The sequence below is a fragment of the Cyprinodon tularosa genome, unplaced genomic scaffold (assembly GCF_016077235.1).
Source record: "Cyprinodon tularosa strain WSP-4 unplaced genomic scaffold, ASM1607723v1 ctg330, whole genome shotgun sequence".
NCBI lineage: Eukaryota > Metazoa > Chordata > Actinopteri > Cyprinodontiformes > Cyprinodontidae > Cyprinodon > Cyprinodon tularosa.
The window spans coordinates 254134-280697 of record NW_024039042.1 but is presented as its reverse complement, the minus strand read 5'-3'; the positions used below and the strand labels follow the sequence as shown (position 1 = coordinate 280697).

Sequence of the window (26564 nt, the reverse complement as noted above, 5' to 3'; positions counted from 1 at the left end):
TATTTATTTATTTTTTTAGTAGGTTATGATATTAACTTTTTTTATTGATTGGTAACTAAGTTTTGTATACCTTAGCAATCAATCACTGATAGGTTTAGAACACAATGCTTGCTTCTGTATCCATAATTGGCAATTGTACTGTAGGTCAAAGAAAAATACGGGGCCATGTTAGGTTTAACTGTAATTCATTCTTTGATGTAAACTAGCTCTAATACTCTATAGGTCTGTCACATTTTTAATCTTTTTACCTAAACAATTGCTTTAGAACATGATTATTTAGGTAAAACACTTTTTTAAACTCCTGTAGTTGCAGTTAAGGAGAACAATTGACTCTTGAATCCTACTGATGAATTTAGCATATCTTCTATATGTTCATCCTTGGGTCTGTGCATTGAAATCAATGTAACCACTGATGGATTAAATTATTATAACCATAGTATTAATTCTTTCTAAGCAGCTGTTAGAATACTTGTCTTTGCTGTTGTAGTTTGATAATGTAACTACTGATAAATATTCAGTGAAACTGCTGTGCTTTTAATTGCCCCTCTACTGATTAATCTTTGTAGCACTTGTTACTGTTTTACATATTGGTAACTAATGAACAAGATCTATGTTCATTATGCACAGTCCGCATGTTTGTCTCTTTGTCTTGCTTTGACTTTAGAATTATCACTGATTCTCCAACATCAGATTCATCAGAAGGAAAGATCCTTAAATTTGAGCAAAGACCTTTCTATGATTAGGAAAAACCTCCATTAAACCAAACCTCTTCACACGCTCCGGTGCTCGTTGCTCTTATAAAAGCTGACTGAGACAATTTGAAACCCATTTTACCTTGAAATTAGTGCATGTACAGTTGGGAATCAAAGGGGAAATGCAAAGCTAAAAGGTTTCCCCTCAAGTTCAAGATCATTTAAGCGGGGTTATGTTTTAAAATGTTGAATTTCTGATTGTGGACAAATTTTCCCTCCACATACATATCATCCTCCTTAGTGTTCTTGTCACAACACAGATTGATCAGGCTGTGTTGCTCCTCCTTCATTCAACATGCCATGCAGCCTATGCTACTCTACTTTTGTATTTTTATTCACAAAGTCATTTATCCAAGCGAAACCGTCCTCTGCTGTCCAAGCCATCCTGTACAAAGTTCGGGTGATTATGTGGCATTGGACTTGACTGATATAATGAGAGGATGCTTTTTTATTTTCGATAAGTGCATGCGCATGACGTAGTCTCTGTATGTACAGTATGTGTGGGTCCTAAAGCATAAGTTAAGTGTGTGCATGTGTAGGTTACACAAAGTGTGTGTGTTTCAGTCAATGAAGATCTGCGTTCAAGCGCTCCTTGGAGCCCTCTGTTGAGGCTTGCTCCTGCTCTTCCTCCCTACAACGCGACCTCCCCCTCCTCCTCTTCCTCCCCCATGCTTGTGCTTTTCAGCCCTTTCCTTCTCCTTGTGGGCGGCAATCATAAAGCCCCCACGATGACGCTGGCTGCGTGGTGGACGGTATCCCAGGGCCTTGCAGTGCTCGCCCAGGTTTCCAGGGTGAATCAGGGCCATCACATCCTCGTACCAAGGCTGGGTTCCTGCGCTCTGATAGGACGAACCAGACAACGAGGCGAGAACGCGATTGGCAGAGGGGCTCCAGACAGCAAGACGGACGGTGACTGCGGTCCAGTGATAACCGTGCTCCTCCACCTGACAGTGGTAGACGCCACCGTGGGAGAGCTCAGCTCGCCGGATCAGGACCCCCCGCTCTATCACCACCAGCTGGTCACCTGTCAAAACCTGGACAGATGGGAATCCATTAACACTATTCTAGTTGATTGCAGGTTAACTTAATATAATTTATCTTTTGTCTTAATTTTTATTCAAACTAAACCTTTCAGTTATTTTATATTAGTTCAGTTCATCTTAACCAACTGTGTTTTTCTTTTAATCTATTTAATTATCAGATCTATTCAAACCAAACTACTTTATATTGATTACATCACCAAAAATGATATGATATTAAAAATAAGATGACAAAAGGGGATAGATTTGGCCGTGTAAGAGTAAAAAGTGTCGGTTTTTACCTGGTTTAATTCGGCACTATTCTCTCCTGCTTGTTTATACCAGGTAACGGCAGCGTGTCTGGATCGAGGCAGACACTCCAGGTAGGTGCTGTTTCCCTCTGCCACCATCATGACCCTCTGCTCTGCCTCCACCTGCAGCACAGCTGCGACAAAGCAAGGGTGCACTTTAAGCATTTGTTCTGTTATTGGGATTTAAATTTTCTCTCCTGAAATGTATTACTAACAATGGATATTCCAAAACAAGAAAATTAAAAACAATCCACTGGACTTTGTTTCCAATTTTGAAGATGCTTCGCTTCCCACCCAAGAAGCTTTTTTAATTCAAAATGTCAGGTATAGCGTTGACTTAGAAGTTTTATACAGTAGCCCAAGAAAGCTTTGTTTTTGTTTTGAAAAAATGCAAATTGAAACAGATGAAACTGCATGTACAGTGGATTGTTTTTAATTTTCCTTTTTGAATGACTATGTAGTGGATGACTAAGAATCTTCACCAGCGAACAAAGGATATATTGATGTTTTGGTAAAGAAGTGTAAAAAACTTCAGATAAATTATTTATGGCATTAGCATAATCTCATAATGAAGATCTAAGCAAAAACAAACTTTTGAGTGAAGGGAATTCAACTTAAGTTCCACAGGAATAACAATTTTACCCAGTTTACTGATCATCCAGTCTACTCCAAGCAAAGTAGATTATGCTTTTAAATATGAAAGGTATTTAATCAGTAATCTACAACTTTTTGTGTGGTACAAATATGAGGTAGAAACCTAAATCTTTATTGTAAGAATATTTCACTGCATTAAAGATGTTTTTTAAAGCTAAATGTCTTTAGAAAGAACTATATTTTTACAGCTTTTTATTGTCATTACTCTGTCACAAGTACAGAGCAAAGAAATGAACTATCTGCATCTAACCCATCCCCTTGGGAAGCAAAGGGCTGCCACTGTGCGGCGCCCAGGGAGCAGTGTGGGGTTAAGGGTCTTTGCTCAGAGACCCAGAATGGCAGTCTGTGGCAGTGAGGCTCGAACTCAGAACCTCTGGATTCCAAGCACAATGCTCTAACCCCTTCAGTAAATGTGTCCAGAATTGAAACTCATGCAGGAAAAATAAAAACACCCATAAAACACATCCTGATGGATGCATGTAATGCTATGTAATGACCATACAGGTCATTTTAGTTACATGCATCAATGAATGAGAAATATAACACTTTCCTGAGCCTGTTAATACATATTTTTTACACAGGCTAAAAAAGGAGTTCTGCATAATATCTGAATGGGTAGACATTTAAACTTGGATTTGCTCCTCACCCCCCTGTCGGACACACTGAGTCAGAGGGTCCTCCTCTTCCCCTAAATGACGAGCATTTCTCCTGCAGACAAAAACATGTAACAATTGGATATTGTTTGCTCCAAAAAACAAATAAATTAAAGCAATGATACTGCTTTCCTAATCAAGGTTGGTATGTAAACTTTGTCCTGATGGTGGCACTAGAGAGAAGGTCATACAGTGTTTGAATCTGAGAAAATCAATCAATGCTCATAAAAATCTCAGGTTTGATTAGACTGTCACCATATACATTAAAAGCCTGGAAAACATTTTGTAAAAGGGGCCCTAATGTTTGTCATGTGGAAAAAATGCTTAAAATGTTAGAGCGATCTCAGTTTCAATGTGAGTAACTTTAAAACTATCAACATATGGGTTTCTAATTTAATTCAAGATGACTGATTATAGATTGCATACCACGCATTCAACTCAGAAAAGATATTTGATACACGTTAATCAGGTTAGGGTTGTTTGGATTTTAAAAACAGTGCTTTTTCTTTCCTACCGGCGCACGGTGGGCATATATGGGCTGCAGGCATGTCCATCCCAGGTGCAGTAAGGATCCCTTGCCAGGCAGCATTCAGCACAAGCCTGACCATACAGCTCACACTGGTACAGGGCCAGCTGGGACACACCCTCCCTTGAGCCCACAAACAACCACTGTGGGGGATGAGTTGGAAGAAAAGAGAATGGAGGGTTGTGAAAGAAAAGGAAGCAAGGGACAAACAATAAAGAAGCATTAAATTCATTTCAAATGCTGTAGAATAAAATGACATTCATCTCATTTAATGATGAGCAACACACTGAACTCTCACTGCTCGTGTTTACTGGAAGAACATGTTAAATCTTCTTTTTATGATCTAGATGTCCATATCTGTTTTTAAGAAAGCTTGTGGGGTTGTTTTTTTCAAGGATCCCAGACTATTTTAATAATGCAAGGTGAAAATATGTGCGTTTTGTGTGTGTGTGCAAGTATGTGTGGTATCACTTCATTATGGCACTGACTGAGGTGAGGTAACCATAGCAACTGGTGATGAAGATGTCCTTGGAGACGCAAGGTGGAGAGATGAGTGATAAGTGCGATTCTGTGCATAGAGGTGTGTGTGTGAGAGTGAGAGAGAAAGCAAGAGTCAAGAAGTTTGGAAGTTGGCAGGGAGTTTGCGTCTTGTTTGTGTCATTACCTTTTTCTTTGACAATGCCATCGCCGTCACGGATGATTTATGCTGTGAAGAGGGAGGAAAGAAAATGAGAGACGTGCTTGTTTTTTTTAAAGAAAGATAGATAGACAGATAATCAGAAGCAAATTCTCACTTATATTGATTCCTTCTACTTTTTGAGGTATTCTACCGTGTTTCACATCTCCTTAAAAAAACAACACCCTTTCAATGGGCACTGGTTTACTGATGTTCAAACTTAACTGAAATTCAGATTAATATCAAATCTTGATCTTCTATTAATCCTAATATTAAATAGCAATCAGTATAAAAACATTGTCATTACTATATCAGTGCATCCAAATCAAAATGGCAACAAAGTATAATACTAATCTCATAGGTATGATACCACATACTATGTGCTAAGGTTAGCAGAAGTAGTATTAATGTGTTCTTTTTTCTTTTAAAAAAAGATCAGTTGCTTCATATTAAACATTCTTAGGTTTATGTGTTTATGTGTGTTTGTTTTTAAGCTGATTTTTATAATATTATCAGATTCTCCTACTGGCCCGTGCCCAGTAGTTGTATTTTGTTTCCATGGGACTTATTAACTGCTTTCCCTTTCACCTGCTGATTATGCTGATAATCCCTTCCTGCCGACCGTAAATTTGATAAAGATGTTTACTGCATTCTATATCTAAAGCATGTGGTATATTGCTATATAAGGCTGGGCAATAACAGAAGGGCTTTTGTAGCCATTACTCTAAAGAAAGCATAGCTGCGACTTGGATCTGGCAGAAATCCTGCATACTTAGCCTTTAAAGTCACAATTTCCATGGTGAGCAATGCAAGATGTGGATTTTAGGTCAGCAGTTTCTATTGTTCTTTTTATTTGCTCATGAAAGACATAAATCACATCATTTTGCTTATGTTTTGATATGAAAACTTATAAAAAGTGTATAAAATATTTAGAATTATGGTAAAATATGCAAGTTTTTTATGTCTGAAAAAGCTCATTGTACCTGAAAAACCTGTAACTGCTCCAGAGTGACCTCCTGACTGTGACCGTGCTCTCTGGGCAGATGGATGGCCTTTAGCACGAGTCCAGAATCTGAGATATTAAATAAAATTGTTAATCATATCTAACATGGAAAGGACAATAGGTTTTGAAATGCACCTCTTCCCATTCGATTTCTACCTGTGCCGATGAACAGGACATCATACGTGCCGTCCACAGCTTCCACCCGGTCCACCAGAAGTTTGCTGAACTTGTAGTGAACACCCACTCTCACTAAAAGTGGCCGCTCACCCAGAGGCAGCACGTGTTCCTAAGACAAAGTTAATTACATTTTAAAAAATTGATCACATAAATTTGAAGCTTTAGGGATTTTTCAGCCAAACTTGTAAATCATTCCTAATATGATAGAAAATGTATGTCATCAGTTATGAGGTGGGGAAAGCTGCTCTAATTCAATTCCTTAATTTTATTTAAGACTGTAGATTAAGATAGAGAGAGAAAAAATTACTTAACTGTGTAAATCGGGGCAGAGTCTAATTACATGAAATGGGTGTAATTTAATAATGGCATAAAGAGGTTGAACCTGCAACAGAGGATGAGTCCTGCTGAAGAAAATCACATCGTCAGGATACTCTCTGGTTGAGCTGTAGCTGCCATATGTGCTGCTGGGACACTGAGTAAAGCACAAAAAAAAAATACATGAATGTTTACAACTTAAACTGATTTGTAGAGCTTTTTATCTAGAACTTTTTACAAGTAATATTTCCTACAGTAATATTAGGGTAAAATTTTCCTGGATGTTTATCTTAATCCATTTAAAATAAAACAGTGCAATAAACAGTCAGTAGTGAGAGGAAACTTACAGTTCCTGGCCGTGGATAAGGCACCTTTCCTGTAAACTCAGCCCATTTGTACTGAGGCCCCTCTTTATGCAGAAAGTTGCCCTTAAAAGCTCGAACCACATCTTCCATCCGATAAACACAGACTGCAGAACCATTCAGGATATCACTGAGAACAAAGCAGGAGGTTACTGTCAACAATATTTCCACCTGTTATTCTTCCTTTGACAGCTTGAATAACAGCATCCCTTAAGCCACTGCAGTCGGAAAGTGATGCAAAACAGTTCTGCTCCAGTTTACATCCATCGGATGTATTTGGGACTTTTATAGATTAATTTGAGCTGTTCTTTTACTCGGGGTGGAGTGATGAACAGAAAACTTGAAGCAATTTTCACAGCATGACATAGAAACTTCAATTTAAAGTTAAACCTATACATAAATCAATTGGTTGGCTATTGCATCAATATTCTTAACATTGGTGATACTGCACTTTTAAATTGGGTTGGATTCTGAAAGTTTCCAGTATAGAGAAGTTTATACTTTCCAGAAGCTAAACATTACCCTGATATGGTCATCCTACAACAAATTCCAGTATGTTTAAGATCACTGTCCTGTTGTTTGATGTATGCAAGTCTGAGTAAATCAGGGGCAGAGTTTACCTTGGAGTTTTCAATAAAAATGTGTGATAATTTATGTGGGAAGAGTGTTAATACTCCAAAAGTGAAAAGTGAGGTAAATATTTCAACCTTTGGATTAGCAGAGTAGTAAAGTGGAAATTGATGAATTTGGAGCTGTTTGATTCGTCATTAAACCATCTGTGTCATAGCAGTCTTCCAAGTATGTTACTTTTCACTGACAGCCAACAATTAATTTGAGTCCTTCTCACAATAAAACATTTCTCAGGTTGGCAGCTGCAAATTGTACTTGAGTTTTAATTATTTATTTTGGTATACTTTTATGATCAGCCTTATCTGAGCCTGTTGATGTGAAAAACATGCTTGAGTGAGAACCACATCTAGTTTTTCAGTATTTTTTTTTTTCAGTTCATGGCAGGCCTGGGCAATTGTTGATTCTTGGATTGTTCTCTTTTCATCTGGGGATGACAGTGTGGCTAAGATTGTTGGAACTGGGACACAACAGGGTGTTCCAACAGCACAATGACCCTTTAGGCCATATCAAAACTGGCTTTGGAATGGATAATGCAGGCTGGCATTAAGCCTTTGGAAAGCCATGACCTCAATTATACTGAAAATGCGTGACAATGCTTAAAAGCTGGGTTTGTGCCAGGAAACCGACCAAGAGACATGAGCTCCACCGATTTTGTCAAGAGGAATGGCCAAATATCGTGCCAGAAGTATGTCAGCAGCTTCTTGATGGCCATAAAAAGCTTTTAATGAAGCAACTTTCTACATTTAAAAATCAATCGCATAATTTTGAACCTGTCAGGATTAGAGAAAACATTTACACCAAATTCCTGGTTTTTAAATTAATTGTAATTATGTGTTTTATGTTAATTTCCCATTAAAAAACATACTAACAAATTATAAAGATACAAAAATCAACATGGGATGCATAAATGAGTGGGAATACATCTCTGACTTGCATTGGATATGAAAAGTAGAGAACATTTTTTATTGCAACTTTTACTGACCTCTCTAACCAAGCAGTCATAATATTTAAAAGTGCTGCTTTGTAAAGTTGGTTCCCACCACGAAATACCAACTGCTGGAGCTACCATGTTCAGTTCTGGAAAATGCTTTCTACAAAGTCTAATTAAAGTAAGAGAAATCTACTAAAGTAGAAACAAGACAGACAGGGAAGCCACATTGTGATGACTCAGAATGGTTTCCCTCAGTTCATTTGGGTGACACATATGCAGCACGTATGCTCTGACGCTTCTGTGGAGGAATCTTTTTTCTTTTCTTTCCTCACCAATATTCCTCACCACTGCGACCAGTTGTTCCAACTCTGACACATCACACAGATGGATAAACAAAAAAAGCTGCTATTCAAAGAAAGTGCATTCAAAATAAATTCCCTATTTAGATGCATACAGTTAGAGGGCCACATTTAATTCCCTTTAGAAGATAATTGTTTAAAGAGACTATTTTTAATACTATTACAAGACATTTTTTAAAAGATTTTGTTAAATAAAGTTAGATGTTTATATAAATTTGAAATGACAGATTCCTAGTTTTCACCCCCAGCTTCAGTAAGAAAATGTGAGCAATGAAGAATTTGCCTCATGGGACAAGTTTCCATTCAGGAGTGACCCCTCTTCACCCAACACTTGTGGTTGGGACCCCACCCTGTGCGATGCTTTGGATTTCTGTCCGTTCCCTGCTAAGTTTCCACACACACTTTCCAAATCCCCAAAACAGGCCAACACCCTACTCGGCGGTGCCAAATGAAATGCAGTCATCCATCTGCTGCTACTGTAGAGCTCTGGGGTCTAACTCAGAAACTCTGTTGATTCTGCGGCTGTTTGGTGCCAGCAGCAGTGTGGAGTGAATGAGGGAATTCAGTCTGTCTTAGTTGGCCTCGAGGGTGCTCATTTTTTAAAATATTTTGCTAAGTTTTTCCAATACCATTATTTCAGGCACTGCCTACTCTTTTTTTATTTATTTCATTGACATCAGCAATTTTCCTTTCCTTCTGCCTGCAATTACAGCGACAAGTGTAGAGGTGTGTGTCTCTTCCAGATTTGCACATCCAGCCTTTTTTTTTCGGTCCTTCTTTCCAAGCAACTCAAGTTCAGTCACATTAGAAGTTGAGTGTTGAGGTTTAACCTCAAATTCTTGATTTCATTTAGGTCTGGCTGATTTGTTCTCTCTGAGGTGTGAATGTGCTTTGTCTTAAACTATGCGAGCCTGGCTGTTTGTTTAGGGTCATTCCGTCTATTAAGGTTCTCTTGAAACCTTAAGGGTTTTTTTTTGTTTCTCAAGTATTTCACTGCATATAGCTCTAACTACCTTACATGTCTTTGTATAATGAACTGATCCCTATACCATAATACTGCCACCCCCGTGTTTTACCATAGGAATTATGTACACTGTTAGCTAGGGGATCTTTCTTCCACATGCTTGTGTGAGCCATACATTCCACCAGGCACTGCTTGAGTTTTTAAGTTTCGTAAATAAACATTGAATTGGTGAATGTCGCAGCTAAATGTTGGCCTATTGAGAAATCTGCCACCTGAGCTTCTCCAGAGTTACCGAAGGCACTTTGGCTGCTTCTCTTATACCGTGCCCTGCCTCTGGGCTTAGATGGAGCATTGTGACATGGTAGGTTTCTGCCATAATCTCCCATTTTAAAGATTGAACATTGCTTTGTAATATCTCATCAGGTTGTACTGTAGCCTAAACCTTTTTTAAGCATTCCCTAACTATAACCCTTGCTTTTCTGCTTTGTTTCTTGGTGTTCATAGTTCTATGTGTTCACTATTTTATTTCTAACAAACCTCTAAAGTTTTCACAAAAGAGCTGGATTCAGAAAGGCAGTTTATATTTACTAGTTAAGTGACTGGATTTCATTTAAGGCACATTTTTACAAGGCATTTTGTCTTTTTAATGAAATTCAGTTGTGCAATTTCTTCTTGCTATGCAGTTAATGTTTTTTATGGGTGAAAAATGCAGATTTGAAACAGATTATATCCGTTCACAGATGATGATGATGATAATAATGTGATGACTAAGGCTTCTTGTTGTTAACACAAATGAATGAACAAGTATTTCATTCATGACTCAGAGTGACATAAGAAAGAACAAGTGGTTTGTAACTGACAGCGTGGGACACCAACATCTGTGTGCCATGCAGCACAGAGTGATATGAGAAACACGCATCCCATCACAGACGCACTGTTCATGGCCAAGCGTCATGTCAGAATGACTGAAGCAGAACAAGGCAGATGTTGTGATTCGCAACTAAAGACGATCACATTATTCTCTTCCTTCAAGCTGTACAAAAAAAATTAAATTGTGAAATGTAATGAAAATCTTTAAATGCAAAGTGTCCCTTTGCAATCTGTTTGATCAAAATTTTGCAATTGAATTATAATTACAAGAACTATAGAAATATATACCTTTTGATGTCAGGGATGTTTAAAGTCCTATCTGGTATGTGCAGATAGTGCTCATATCAGTGCAGACATCAGGGCTCACCGATAAAAAAAAAAAATTATTATTTCCTTTACTTTAATCTGTAGTTTCATTTCAAACCTGAATAATTTTGAATAACATTTTGTTCTAAACTATTTTATAATTAACCTTGAAGGCATGGTGAGAACCTAAGACAACTGACTTTAAAAACTGCAATATAATTAATATATGTGTAAAAAAATTAACATATAAAACTAAATAATCAGTACAGCCCTAGTGGGTCAGCTGTATCTGAAAAATATATTTCTACACAGCCAGTAGATGAATCCAGAAATATCACCAAAGTTAAATATGAATAAAGCCAAAATAAATAATTATATTTCTTTTTTTCTGTGCTTTCTAGTCTAATGTAAATTGGCTTTGGAGGGTTGGCATTATAGGCTTCTTGCTTCTGCCAATACACCCTTTTTTCAGACTGTTTTAATTTATGTTATATGGACAAATACTGTCTTTATTATATACTTGTATGTCTGAAATATACAAACTTGAAACGTGATATTGATGAAAAGCTGCAGGAATGGATGTTAAAGTGTGTGTGATAATGATGCTGCTATCAGGATAAGAGAGGTCTGTGATTATTCCAGCAGGGTAAATCCCACACCTTATTCTGCATGGCTGTGATTTCAAACACAAAATGCATATGCTTGACTGGCCTCCCTGTAGCTCACACCTGTTTTCCACCGAAAATGCAATGAAGTTAATTGTGGGGAAACCGACCACAGCAGCTGAGATCTTATCAAGAACAAAAAAGGCTTACTGTTGCAAAAGTGTAACCGATTCAATCCTTAAAGACAGAATGAATTAGAATCCTAATCACAAGGAGGGTTTGCTCATAAAAAATCTAATATGTTTAAACTTCTTCCTCGTTACTGCAAAGTCAGAGACGGAAAATTTCTGTTGGCCATGGGTGTGCTACATATTTGGGATATAAACCTGCAGGTCTACCTTCCTCCAGTTGTCTCACAGATTTGGGACGCCAAGAAATTAATCTGAGGTCTAAAAATGAATCAGTAATAGAGATGCAAATAAATATCCCTACTGTGTTTATATTCAATAATTGATATGTCAGTAAACATAAACATGCTTTCATAAATAAAAATAAATCAGGGAAAATAACTAGATGCTCTTCCTGTTTCGCTGAGACCACCAAGAGGAGATATTTAAAAAAATGATGTGGATGTGCATGACCAGCAAAAATGACAGAACAGGACCCCAGTCTGGTTATCAACTGGAAAACACATCTCAATGCCAATGATAGAAGCTAAGGAGTTCCAGTAATTAGGTGTATTACTCCTTAGTGAAAGCAGGGGGGAACCTGGGGATGGATAGACACATTAACACCTCATTGACAGTCAGGCTATTGCAGCTCTAATCAGTTGATGAAGGATAAGCTGGGCCAGATAGAAAGGTTTTCAATTTATAGGCCGAAATTCACAATGGTCACAGGCTATGGTCACTGGCTATGGATAATGCCCAAATAACCAATAGGCATAGGTTTGTTTAACTGGATGGATGGATGGATGGATGGATGGATGGATGGATGGATGGATGGATGGATGGATGGATGGATGGATGGATGGATGGATGGATGGATGGATTGGATCTTGCCTATTTACATCAGTAAACCTTGCATTTGCAGGTTTTAGTTTCATTCTTTTACTTCCTACATCTTTTTGGAAACTTTTTCTTCACTTTGACACACAAGCTTTACTCCCATAAACTATTGCAGCAAAGCTTGAATATAAATCTCCCGTTATCTTCATAAAGACCTGATAAATCTCAGGTTTTCTTTTTCTGCCTGTGTAGGAAGACAAATGGCTCACCACACTTCATTTAAACACCTACAGCACGTGTGTCAGGATGTATATAAATTAGAATTAAACAGGACTCCACTACTATTATTTTTGCATTATAAAAACAATACCTTGATGTTGTGAACAGGCCATAGATGAGAGGATTCTTCTTGTCTTTCCCATGTAGAATAAAGATGTCCTCTGAATGGAGACCATCCAAGAAGAGTCAAGGAAAAAAGATTCAGGTGAAAGAAAAAAGGGAGAAACAAGAGTACAAGATTAGTAGCAATATTTATTATTTACATTGCACCTACTGTGTCTTAGTAAAACTCATGAGCCTGTGCAAAGACCCGTGTTTGTATGTTTAAGTTAGACACTTTGTATTCATCTTAAGCATTCTTGCATATGTATCTATCGGGCGGAGTGTGACTAATAGTGTTGGGCGTACAGTCAGCATGGCTGACTGGCTGCTTGTAATGAATCTGTAGCCATTAATAACCAGCCGCAGTGGGAGAGCTGAGGGCTGAGTCCGTTGCAGGAGAACAACACCTGCTGGTACACACACCAGACTTCGCTCCTCATTTAGAAAAAAAAAAAAAGAAAAGAAAAAACAGCAGTACGCAACATTAGCCAGCTTTTTCTTGTTCTTGCATTCCTCAAGCTGTGCCCTCTCAAGGAGGGATGTCAGGTGGAGATTCTTGCGCTTTCCATTCCACCATCTTTGCAGGATCATCCTTAAGATTAACTCATAATTACAGCTCATGGTGGAATTGGAGAAATTCATTTGTGCAATAAATGGAGAATTTAACCAGGCCTCAGGAAATGATAGTTTAGATCAGGGGTAACCATTAAAAAGCAGTGGTGTCCAAATAAAGAAAATCAACAACCATTAAAGGTACAGAGACATTTTTAATTATAATCTGTTACTTTAAACAGAATTTAACAGTGAAATAAAATTATGTGTTTATGCATCCATGTTATATACTGACTTTTTAAATTAAAAATATAAAAAAAAGATTATTTTTTTTACATTTTAAAATCTAAAGTGTTTTTGAAATAGAGAACAAGAATCGTTCAGTTTGGTATATAGACAATTTCCTGATTTACATATTTTATGACACACCTGGACTGACCGTTTTTTTTCTTTTTCTGTCTTAATGAGAGCAGTGGGCTTTATGCTGCCCTGCAAGGCTTTAAACCTGGGTTTTAATGGCAACAAAGCCATTCTCAAGCACATATCAAATTGCTCATTTTGAATTTGGATTGATATTTATTTTTGATTATGTTCATGGTGGAGAATCCTGCTTCACAGCAGTAGGTTGAGCCAAACATACTCAAAATGTACAGGGTCATCTTTGAGCATGCCATTTCACTTTTCTGTCACCAGTTCCCCGCGGTTCTTCCAGCAGTCCACACTTTCTTTCACTTTTTCTCATCATCTTCTCCTTCTTTCCCATCGCCCGGCTTGCCACAGGTTTGCCAGCTGTGTCTAAAAGTAGCTCAAAGCAGCAACCCAGACTGAAACAGCTCATTGGCTAATTTGTATCATATACAGCCTAGTCCCGGAGGGTTTTACCGTACGAACAGCAAAAAGCGCCGCAAGTGAAATTAGACACTGTTGTCAGACAACATACGGTAATTTATAAATGTTTTAAATCCGGTTGGGTCTGGATTAGCCAGCAGTTGGGTCCAGATCCGAACCGCAGTCCACTAATTATTGACCTCTGGTTTAGATACTAAAAAGACTCAATGTTTTTTTTTTTTTTTATTACACTTTTTAATGGATAGCAACTGACAAATCACTGTAGAATTTAGAGAAATGGATTTATGGATTAGAAAAAAGCAAGCTCAGTGCCATAAAGTCTCAAGTCAACAACACAGACTGCCGGGATTGAGCTTTTGGGAACAGATTTATATTAATAAAGAACTACATTTGTTAGATAACATACTCTCTTTTGCATAGCTTGATGTAGGTACTTAGAAGTAATTTGATCCCATTTCATGAATACAAAAAAAGTTTTTCATTAATGCTAAAAATGACCAGAAAATGTTTCTCTCAGCCAGATGATTCTGATGAATCTTCCCTTAGAGCAGCAGCATTTAGCACATGTTGCATCTTTTTTAGACCAAATAACAGTTTAGAAATGAGTCCTGAGCAGTGATGCCATCCGGCTGTCAGTGGTCAAGGCCTCCATGGGTTTAAACTGCTGCACCCACCCAAAGGTGTGCCCACCCTTTTCATTACTGCAGAAGCAATGTTTCCCAATACGTTTAACAGACTGCTGCAGTTTTATATGCCATATTTCTATATCAAGTCACCAGTAACAGGAGCAAGTCCAAAAAAAATACAGGTTATAAGTAGAGATCACTTTTTTATAGCTTGTGACTGAAGGGGCTGTTTTTTACAAGCGCAAACTTAAAGTTAACACAGCTCATTTTGACTAAACTTAAAGACGCTTTATTTATGGGTGAACAAGAGATTTCCAGTGTTTTTAGGGTAAAATGTAGACATACATTAAATAAAACACTACTTCCTCTTAAGACATGCACTGAGTGTGAGATGTATGTCTGTGAGACGTACGGGCAGGAGAAGTACAAATCAGTTTAGTGTGGACACATACAGGTAATGTAGACCTGTGCATTTCCCACTAGCCTTTAATTTCTCTTTCTATCAGGGCTGTACAGATTACATATGGTTTTTTTCTTATTTTATTTTTTGTTGTTGTTGCTGTTGTTTTTTTTTGCCTGCATTTACTATAGTATTCTTTACAGGAGATGGAAATAAAGAAAGTTTTACTTACTATCTCTTCTCTCCAACCACCTTGCAGCTAAGTGGCTCAAAAATATCAGATGTATTTGATTTAAATCAATAAAAACTTATTGTTGATGTACTTAAACAGATTTAAGATTTTGTCCCCCTTTCCTTTCCAGCACTTATTTAAAGTAATAACTTTAAAATGGTCTTTGAGAGAGAAGGAAGTATCTAAATAACATCACTTTCAGAAATTGACATGATGACCTTCAGTGGTTGTCAGTTGAAAATCAAGATGCCAAAAGCATATTTACCATATTATCTTATAGTGGATAGGTCCTGATTATTTAGTTATGTATTTCTCTTCACTGCCTGCATGTTTATCACAGTAAGACCACACCTTATATATACGGAATGCTGTGGCATACTGCAGCTGCCTTTGGCCATGTAAACCATCCATAGTGACAGCCAGTAGCGTATGCAAAATCCTCATTTAAATAGAGTGGTCTGCATCACTTTTTGCACCTGTAATCAACTACATACATATACAAATACTGCACATGCAATGTTCAACTACACATGCAACTATATTAAATCACCTACAACACAGCTGTTTATTGCATGTACCTTTTATTTATGCATTTGTTTATTCTGCATGAACGGTTTAGTGCTCTTTGTTTGGTGTGTTAGTAGATCGGGCCTTAATTCTGCACAGAGACATTTTGCATGTGTTCAAGTATAAAACACTGCTATATTAGTTTGATACTATATATTAGAAATGAACAGAGTTATACCATATAAATATGGGTACTGTTTCAAATGATCTAACAAACTCACTTTGTAAAAGCTTTAACTTCATTTTTTACATTAGAGGGTTGATCCTGTCTAGGTTCCATAACATGGGAAAAGAAAATGTTTTTTTCATTGGTTTGTTTGTTATTTCTTTGCTTTAAGGTTTTAGATCTCCACAAACATGCTAAACAAACATTAAATATATGTGACAGGACCTTTGAAAATATAAAAATAGTGGGCGGGTGAAAAATTGAACTGTACAAAATGACAAGTACAGGTTTTTCTTCATCTAACAATTGAGGAAACAAGAGCAACTTGTCAAACTTGGTAGATTTGTTTATCTTTGGAAAGAACGTTTTAACAATGCTCTTCTGCCTTTTCTTAAATAAAATAAATTCCAGTGACACCTTATTGTAGTATTCAGTTATTTGTTGTTGTGGTTCAGTAGAAACTTTAGCTTTCATAGTTTATTTAAATCACAATAAGTCAAAGCCTTTCTGTTTTTGCACTTTTGTCTCAGATAAGAGCGAAGGAAGGTTTTATCATCCCATCACAGCCGTAGAGAACAGAGCGCTTTGTTTTCTGGGTGGCACGCTGTGATAATCTATAAATACATGACTTGATTCAGCTTCTGGGGTTTGTTTGCCCAACAGCTTTGAAAGTCTTAGAAACTCTCAGCACTCTGGCTGATGTTGAGACACAGATTTTGCAGCATAGCAGAAGATTGCCTATCTGTATAACTATCTTTGAGGTAATAGGAAGCTGTGTTGTTTTACAAGAGGAACTAACTCAGAAGAAATTTTTTCTATATATACTGAACCTTAATTATAGTTTTTTTTTTTTTTTTTTATGTAGCAAACTGAATGAATGAGAAGTGGGGATCAATCAAACATAACTGTTTAATTAAAAATTTTGTTTTTTTAATGATGAAGGGCTTTAATAACATCACCTCTTCCATGTTAAAGTTGGTGTAATGATTGAGACTGTGCTGAATCAGAGTTCCCACGTTCCTATCTGTCATTCCTGCAACTTCAGGTGGCCTCCAAAAAAACCACAACTAATCTCATCTCATCACAGCAAAGCGTGCATCAACACATCTTCACCACACACAGAGAAAAATCAGGAGGTGCCACATATATGCATGACGGTAGCATGTATAGTTCTAAATCCCAACACAAATGTATTTTTTTATGTATTCATCCCAATATACAAAAGTGTAAATGATTTTATTAGCATTTTGAACTTTTGACTTTCCCTGTCCTCTCTTTCTCTTTCCAGTTTTATATATTTTAAAGTATGCCCCTTTGTCTTCAGCTTCTATAATAGATTATTAACTTAATCATTTCTTCTTTCTACTTTCAACTTGGCTTAAAGGGTATTTTTATGGCTGCTTGCTTTATTATTTCAGATATCTGAATGATGTACATGCCCCATGCCCTGGGAAACTAAGTGCTACAGCTCATAAAAAGTAAAGGGAATAAGGTTGTAGTTTTAAATAAAAGATAGCCATATTTCTTGAAAAATTAAGGGCTCTTTAAGGGTTTTTTATATTTAGAAGATTCCAACCAGTTTGGTAGGTGCCATTTAATTGTTTGTTTTTTTTAATCCATCTAACTCCGAACCAAAAAGCACAATAAAACAGTTTAAAAATGTATCCCAATCGCCATCACGCCAGCAGACTTCCACAGTACATATAATTGTTAAAAAGATTATCTATAAAAGTGATGAGTCGTAGAGGTAGAGTAGCTGGAAGCAAGTCTGAGGTTTGGATTAATAAATAAGACTTTACAGAGCCCAATAAACATAATGCATATTTAATGTTTCCTAGTTTTCTCACATCATAACATCATAATTTCATAGTATTGTGGTGGTATTTTTGTGATGAAACAACTTAAAACAGAGAATAATTATGAGTGAAAGTGAGTAAAATGGTTTTATGGATTTTAGAATTTTTAGGAAATTTAAATCAGTAAGTGCTACACATTTGCACTAAGTCAATACGAGAGTTTTTAGGTCAGGACACAGATTTCAATAGGACATTTTGGTCTCTACTTTGACTAGGCCATTCTAATATTATTTAACCAGCTGTAGCTGTGGCTGACTGTTTAGAGTTTTTTTTTTTTCTAGAAGGGGAACCTCCACCCTAGCCCTAGCTGTCTTTCCCCCAGGTTTGCTGTTGTTGCAGAAGAAAACCATTCCCACAGCATGATGCAGCCACCACAGTACTTCTCTATGAGGATGGTTTATTTAGGATGATACACCATTTCATAAAGCAGTTTGCATAAAGAAAATAATCGTTAGTTTTTCTTAGCAAATCACACCCTTCTTCATGCTTTACATTTATTTGAATAGTCTTTCAAAAATGGCTAACATCTTGGTCCTTAATAGAAGCGTAGAGTGTACAGCTAATACTTGTCCTGTAAGCAGGCTTTCCTACATGAGCTGCGGACCCCTGCAGCTCCACCAGAGTTCCCATTCACTTAGCAGCTTTTGTATTGCCCAGCCTTCCAATTTAGATGGACGGTCATGTCTCTGCTGACTAAAACTTGTGCAGTACTCTTGTCTTTTATGGATGAATTTAACAAAACCTTGACAGGTGTTCAATATAACCCAGGAGCATAATTTAGATAAGTACTACAAGGCCTCCAACTCAAAATTAATATGAGTAAATATAGTTTCAGTGTATGTGTTTATAAATTGGATGTGTTTTTATCTAAATAATGAAACTAGCATGCATAAAAATGTTATATTATTGCTAATACAAAAGATTTATCTTGTTTTTTTTTTTTTCAACAATATATATCGGTTGAACAGAACATTTGTTTTAAAAACTACTGAAAGGATTACTAAGAGTAAAACTTGATGAGGTTCTGCTCATTTTTGTGTATTTTTTTTCTTTAACATGATTTGAATCATCCCCATTGTTAACACGGTACAATAAAAGAAAATAATTTCTACCAAAAACGTGAAAATGTGGCAGAAATGACAAAGAAATAAGATCTAAAGATTCAGAAATATAAACTCTCTTTGTGTAATAAAGTGCAGTGTTTCAAAGCAGGGTAAAAGTAAGACCTCACAGCACGTAAAAATAAATAAACTCAGCACGGTTTTGAAGAAGTACTGTGTAAAGTTAATAAAAACTTTGGTTTATCCCTGTAGGGAAAATCTGAATCCTTGCCTTGAGCTTCAAAGATACTCTCCTACTTCCCTGCACCTCATTGTGCATTCATCGCTACTTGAAAACGTTGTTCAACTTGGGGAAAACACATTTCAACATTTTGCTTTTAAAAGAACTTTATTGAAGAAACTTTGGTTATTTATGGCTCATTCCCAGAAAAAAAGAAAAATCTCCTATAATACATGAGAAGTTTAAATCAGAACTGAATTAGAGGCATTCTCTCACTCTTCCAGATCTTTGCTGGCAGGATAATGGGGGTGAAAAAAACACACCCCTGTCCATCAAACAGCACACAGTCTGAGTCTCCCTTTTCATTCTGACCTGATTTCTTGACTAAGTGAGTTTAATTAATTTAGAAAGATTGAGTGCTCATTTGTTTCCCTCTGAACTTTTGTTTTCTTTTTCTCTACCTCTTAACTCTTCATCAGGTGGTGATCCTGTCCCCCTTTCCACACTATTCCACCTCCGTTTCCCACGATCCCTTAAGGAGACACTTGCTTTCATTGCTTCTAACTTTCTCTGCCCCTCCCAGTCTTTATCCCTCCATCATCTTTCTTTCCATTTATTTCCTCACCCATCTGTCTGTCTGGTCTATTTTCTCCAGAGGTTTGTTCTTGTGTCTTCTCTAAACAAAACACGACTGTTTCCCCCCTGAAGGAAGATAGCCTTGTCTAGCCCGCAGACCTGCAGCCTCAGCCCCTATCTTCCTCCGCCTTCTGCTCCTCCTAATTGTCTGGTCAGAGCCCCTCTGGCATATACCCCTATTCTCCTCATGTCTCCAATGTTGTCTCCCTCCCTTTTAGTCCAGCCACCCTGAATACTAACATCTTGCTCCTCCAGCATCTTTTAATTAGTACACCATCTTACAGTAACAGTCCTCCATCTTCTCTGGTCAATGGTTCTAATTGATGTGCTTTTCAGTTTTCATCCTTCATGGTTGACTGATTTTCATTATACCAATTAAAAACTCCTTAAGTTAATATGTTATAGAAACAATGCAACTGCAATTGTTTAGCTGTCCAATTCTACTAGCCTGGAGGTCTGGAATCGAAATCTTTTTTGCCCGATTGTCTAAAAAAAAAAGCTTAGTCTAACTGGAACGTACCTTGACGGCATTTTTCAAACATTGCTGCATTTTTTCATTTGGATGTCTGTTTCAGACTCTGACTAATATATTGATTTTATCTTTTCCAGTGTGACTCCAGCTGTATGATCTTCTGTTAATCTCCATCCACGTCTCGAGTATTTTGTGATCCTAATTAGTTTCTTGTTAATTGCATTTAGCTTCATCCACCTCCTTCCATTTCTCTAGCAAAACTTCCTGCCTCTGCTGAATTATACATGCATTAATAGTAGTTACACTTTATACACTATTAAACACAACAGCTCAACACATTACATTGCAGAATGTTGTGACTCTAAAGGCAATATGAAGTGTTGGACGTTAGGATGCTGTACTGGAGAGTTCATCTTAACAGTTTCTGTCCAACCTCTTTGCTTTATATCTAATTATTCTCTCAGGCTCTCCTCTTTTCTTCTCCCTTTTAAACCATTTTTACCTTTAAAGGAAAACCAAACACTTGTACAGTAAGATCAGTTGTGTCAAATATATTTGATGAAAATCTGTTGTTTTTAATTGCGTTTGGGTTTCAATTAATTAGGGAAGAAATATATAAGCGTGCTTACTGTTGTTGGCAAAAAAGAAAAAAAAAAACTAAATCACATCAAATCTTATGGTGTCTAAAAACACAAATATACATCTTCAAAGGTACAGAATCAGGGATATTAGGTGTATTATGTCACAGCTGGAAAGAGAGCAATCATACTTAAGACAACTATATACATATTAATAGTCTTATGATGAGAAATCAGCTATTTCAAATACACTTATTTTATTGTTTATAAATGATATACCAATGATTTCTGAAAAATTTAAACTTCCATTAACCTTCAGAAAGGTTAATGGAAGTACATGCTGTTAGTTGGTGCCTTTATTGAACAGAAATTACCATTATCTGTCAATTAGAAGCATAAATTAGAAAAAAATTATAATATCATATTTTTGTAACAACCTAATAATCTATAATAAAGAGAAAAAAGGCATATTTTGATATCTCTCAGATTAACTTGTACAGCTTGATATAGAGCGATGGGAAATTATGTCTTATAAATGTGAAACTTTTAAACAAAATCTGTAGGAATCCTTTTATGAACTCTGCCTTCAATCAGATTTTAAATAAATTCTCTACCAATCATTCTGTGCATTGGTTTAACTTCTTATTTTTTTGTTTTTTTATTCTCCTTGCCCTTACACTCACTTTTTTTGTAATTTGCAACTTCAGAATATAAATCAAAATGCCACTTTAGTTTAGAGGAAATAGACACTGATAACAGTAGCTGCACACAGGAAGGAAGACATTGCTTTTGCTACGTCAAATTTCACAGTTTTACATAACATAGCAATACCTGCCACACTGGAATTATTCCCATGATTTTAATCTTTTTATGTCCTCCATGGATAGAATATCTAACTTTTTCTCATTTAATCCCCCCCCGAAGCCCAGTCTATTTCTAGTTCTCCTCCTAATTTTCGTTGTGCTCCTCCGTCTATTCCCTCAACTTCTGGTTAACAGAGTAAAAGCAATAACACACCAATAACAGCTTCTACACCCCTCATCATCTCCTTTCCTCAGCCTATAACTCTCCTCCATCGCCCTTCCTCCATCCTTGCTCTTCTCTTGTCAGGTCAAAGCCCACTTGTTCCCTCCCTGCCCCTGCAGCTAATCTGACTGATGGCTCCACCTCTCTCCCTATCTATTCTTTCCCTTTTTCTTTCTTCTGACAAACTGGGGCTCCCTTCAAGCACAAACAAGCAGTGATGGATTAGACAGCCATACTGGGGGAGTAGAAAAATTTATTTTCTGACTCCCCCACTTACAAAACATGTTTTCGTACCACTTGTAGCGAACTGTAATTACTGATGAGGCAATCAGGTCGATAAATAGTGTGGAAAAAAAAAGAAAACATTTTTCAGATCTATCTTATAGGGTTGGGAGTCTTGATGGTTCAGCAATTCATTTTATCTGTTCAAACAAGGAGTGAGCTGGATCTTCCCTCTGTCATTTCTCTTTAGATTTCTTTCTTATCTAATTATGCATTATATATTTTTTCTTTTTTTCTCTCTCTCTTCAAGGTCAATTGAATCTGTTGAAGCTTTATCAGTAAAGGAAGCCTGTAGAAAAAAAGAAAATAAAACCTCAAAATGTTTTGCACTTAAAAGTCATTCAGCTGACACTGGTTCTGTATAAATCTGTTTGTCTGAGCATATTAAGCAGAACAGATATGAATTCCATTTAAAAAATGTGTTTGTTTTCTTGGTGGTTTTACTTTTGTACTATTTTCTTAATTTGAGCTGAGTTTGAAATTAAACCCTACCACTAACACTGGCAATAAAACAACCACAGAGGATGATGCTGCCACTACCATGCTAGACAGCTGGGACAGTGTATCCTTGGTTATAGAAGCTTTGCCTAAACTCTGCCCAACATCCTCCTTGTTAGTCGTTAGTAGTAGTAGACAAAGAGCTCAATCTTTGCCTCAGTTGATGATAACATTTTACTCCAGGAGTTGTTGGTAATTGCACATTTCAATTGACCTTGTGTGTGTATATCTTTGCGCAAAGGCTTCTTTCAGGTAATTTTAAAATGCTATTTTGTGTTTTAGCATGCTCTAACCCTGGCAATATCATTACGCTGCTAATAGAATAACTCAGAGCATTTCTACAGCTTGATCATTTAAGTGAGTCATAATAGCACATTCTCTGGGGGAGTGTTTGTGCATAGTGACAGAGACAGACAACAAGAGTGATGCAATTTAAAACAACAGCATTCCTAAACTGGAAGCATAGAAACATTTTTACGATTGCTGAAGTTTAAGGACATTTTTCATTTTGTCTTATGCCTCCTCTCTCTTCTATAACAGAGTTTTAACTCAGTGCTTTTGCAGTTAAAAATTAACATGAAAGTTTATATCATCTTTATTGCTGAAAAGCATTATTTTTAGATATTAAACCTATTTTATAGACAGCTGTAGCATGTAAATATCCATGAATATAATGTATTTTGCAAATCATAGATGTCTTGACTTACGTCTCCCACCTACCACAGTTAAAGGTAAAGAGGACGATCTTTTATTTTCAGGTGGATCGTCAAAATAAGTGGGCCTCTTAATTGTCAATCATTCTGGTGATATGTTTACGTAAGGCCGTTCTACAGGTTTTTTAGTTGCATTTATTTTTTTTAAGTGGAGAGGGCGGTCTTTTCAAAATTGTGAATATTTGATCCATTTTACTAATTCATCAATGAATAAACTGATGTTAAAAATGTATTATTTATCAGTTGAATTCGTATTGTAGAGTAGTGAAAACAGGAAAGTCCTTCAAATATAGCAGCAACTAGTGATATGAAAGTGCTGTAAATGTGTTAACAACTAGGTACCTTTTTGGGAGAAGTAACTAGCTGTTTGTTGCATTTTAAAACTTTATTCACTAAAGAAAAATGACCTATATTAACAAATGTATACCTTCTTATATTATTCCCCAAACTATGATCCTTAAAAAAACATGACGACATGCTTTTGTTTGGATATTAAGATTCTGGTGTTTACCTGACCATAAACACAAAGTGTTTTTGAACTGACATGAATCTTATAGAAATTCATAAGTCCAATAATAAATGTTGCAGGACCCTGCTAATGCTAATAGATATTAGTGGGGATGTGTTGTACGTACGCTATGTGTCTAAGCTTGCTTTTTCCTATGCTTTCTAGAATGTGAATACAAAATAGATAGATGTCTGTGTATGTCTTTGTCTAACCGTCTATTCTCCCTTCAGGATCATTGCATACTGTTCCTGACACGTCCTGTCTTTCCTCTTTAGGAAACTTTTATGGGTCCTGCCTTTTGTTTGAAGCATAACTAAAACTTTAACACCCAGACAAAAACAATTGGGAAAAAAATAACTAGAAATATTTTACTGTCTCTACCAGCAGGCCACAGAAACGTGTATGTTTCCAGTGCTGAACCCTTCCTGCATTATTCTCCTCGACAGCAGCAACCACAACAACGAGGAAAGCAGCAGTAACCCACTGTGAATCCTTTCTTGTGAGATAGAGTCACGTCTGCACTGTCTGACCTTCTACTTCACTGCTGTTTGAATAACTATGGTTCACTGAGGCTCGTCTTGTTTCACGCTGGCAGCATCTGCAACCAGAAGTCCAAAGATTGAAAGTGAGACATGTAAACTTGAACAAAGCCACTCTAACACCAGGAGGAGAAAGGTAAGAGAACTCCAATCCACCCTGTCTGGTGAATCCAGCCATGAGGTGATTGCAGACCAGATGCTTTTCTCAAAACAAAACTAAGTGGGAAGTTTTCAAAAACATAAACTATGTGGGTCAACAACCTCAGACAAATGGTAAGAAGTAGAGACAAGTCATCTAAAAAAAAAAGCTTAGTCAAATCAGTGTTTTTACTGAAATAAATAGTGAGAGAAAGTTATTGTTGAAAGATTACAATGATACTCCAGCTTAATATTTGTCACTTCCATATGGAGACACATTAGTAAAAGATGCAATTATAAAATGAAAGAAAATGGAACTTCTTTCATTTACATCCAAAAAACACCCTGTCGCCATAATGAAACATGGTGGTGGCAGCATCATGCTGTGGGGATGCCCTTCTTTGGAAGGGACAAGAAAATTAACCAAGTTTATTTAAAGAAATTATGGAACAGAGGAAAATTGTAATGGGAAAACGTCCTTACTAGTGCAGCATTGGCCAAGCCTCAAGCACATGGCTTCAAACACACAGGAAGAGTAGCAACTGATGCATCAAAGCGTTTTGTTAAATCTAATCAGAATCTGTGGTTATTAATCCATTAGTTGCACGCCACATTCTGTTTTTTTTTTTTTTGTCTTTTTTCAAAACACTAAGATATTTTTACAATTTTTTCCCCCCTATAAATTGATGAACTATTGTGCTGATTAATCACATCAAATCCAAATGAAACCCATTGAGGTTTGTGGCTGTAATACAGTGAAAATTGTGAAAGGGTCTGCGGGTAACCAATACTTTAGCAAAGGTTTATGGGACTTGTAGTGTTTCAGTTTGACAGAGCGTGGCATAAACAAAACACGGGCAGCATTCTTGACCCAAAGTGTAAATCATCTGTTTGTGGGATTTGCGGTTTGTGTGTTTTATGTGCATGTGGTGCTGAAGTGTATTCAAAAAACAAATTTATATGGAGCCTTATCAGATGTGCAAAACGTGGCCACGGGCATGCTGGGTGGAAATGTTTATGCTTCTAACAAGTCCGAACTGTTCTGTGTATACAGACGAGCCGAGACCTGCACATGTGTTTTACCAAATAAAAACTTGTATTTCTTACAACTAGTGTGCTTTCAAGTGCTTCCTAATTTTTGCATGTGTGTTTGTTTAAGAGCTGGCCTACATGAAAGGGCACACAATTTACCGTTCATGAGTTAAGGTACCGCATAAACAAACTAATCCACTGTACGAGGCTCTCTGTTTACTCCGAAAGTCTTCTGTTTACGTGAATAGCTGAGATAAGACTAGCCGCATGCCAGTCTACTTTTTTTTTTCTGCAGGCTTGGTTCTCCATGAGTTGGGAAGAAAAGGTCATGTGAGATCATTGCAGAAGATGTATGTGGGACAATAACATGAAGGTCAATGCAAGCATTTAGGCTACATTTAATTGTATATTTTACATCCTAATCTTTTCCACCGCTGTAAACTGTCATGTATATGCCTTTTTGCACATATTTCTTCTTTCTTCTAGCGCTGGTGTTTTTGTCCACCCGTTATTAAACCACAAAAGGCAGCGGCCTACTAGACTAGGTGTCTTTCTATTAAGGGAATCCTTCAAAATGAATGAAGATTGTTGTGTCCAGTGAGCAAGGTAACCAGGGGTGAAGCAGAACCACAAACACAAGGTGACCAGCCATCTTTCTCGTCTTGGTTGTAACGATAAGAAATGCTTCTTAAAACACCAACAGCATAAACACAAACACACACAGACTGGCTGAACTTCTGAGCCCAATTCCTGTCCTATGAAGCAGTCAGTGGCTGAGGTCCAGCTGTTGATGTAACCCTAGCTGCTAAGGTCTGATTGTAATGTGTTTGTCTTTTGTCTTTACTCACGCAGCTGGTCGAAATGTGTCTGCAGGCCGTCCGGTCCTGGAACTGAGCACACCATACGGGCCTTCTGGAAGGTGCTCCACTTATTCACCAGACTCCTCTGACCACCAATGTCATTCTGCATGAGAATTAAAAGACTCTAATTAAAATCAGTCCATGTATCTGCCAAGGAAACATAGTTTTAGGTTAAAGTATTAAAAAATTTGGGACAAATAATAAAGCAAAGATTTTAACCACACAGTTCATCATACATAAATATAACTTATG

At 37.0% G+C, this 26564-nt stretch overlaps 1 protein-coding gene across 1 annotated transcript in view; it reads right to left on the bottom strand.

Moving 5' to 3' along the window:
- Positions 1 to 1163: 1163 nt before the first annotated feature.
- The window catches only part of sema3h (sema domain, immunoglobulin domain (Ig), short basic domain, secreted, (semaphorin) 3H), a 70204-nt gene continuing 44803 nt past the window's right edge, over positions 1164 to 26564 (bottom strand). The window contains exons 8-18 of the mRNA XM_038293848.1: positions 26301 to 26415; positions 12491 to 12560; positions 6434 to 6578; positions 6154 to 6243; positions 5751 to 5880; positions 5575 to 5663; positions 4580 to 4621; positions 3904 to 4058; positions 3383 to 3444; positions 2074 to 2216; positions 1164 to 1786 (exon numbers count right to left, since the gene is read on the bottom strand). Coding sequence (XP_038149776.1) covers positions 1334 to 1786; positions 2074 to 2216; positions 3383 to 3444; positions 3904 to 4058; positions 4580 to 4621; positions 5575 to 5663; positions 5751 to 5880; positions 6154 to 6243; positions 6434 to 6578; positions 12491 to 12560; positions 26301 to 26415 — 1494 coding nt within the window. The 3' untranslated portion in view covers positions 1164 to 1333. The remainder of the gene's footprint in view (positions 1787 to 2073; positions 2217 to 3382; positions 3445 to 3903; positions 4059 to 4579; positions 4622 to 5574; positions 5664 to 5750; positions 5881 to 6153; positions 6244 to 6433; positions 6579 to 12490; positions 12561 to 26300; positions 26416 to 26564) is intronic.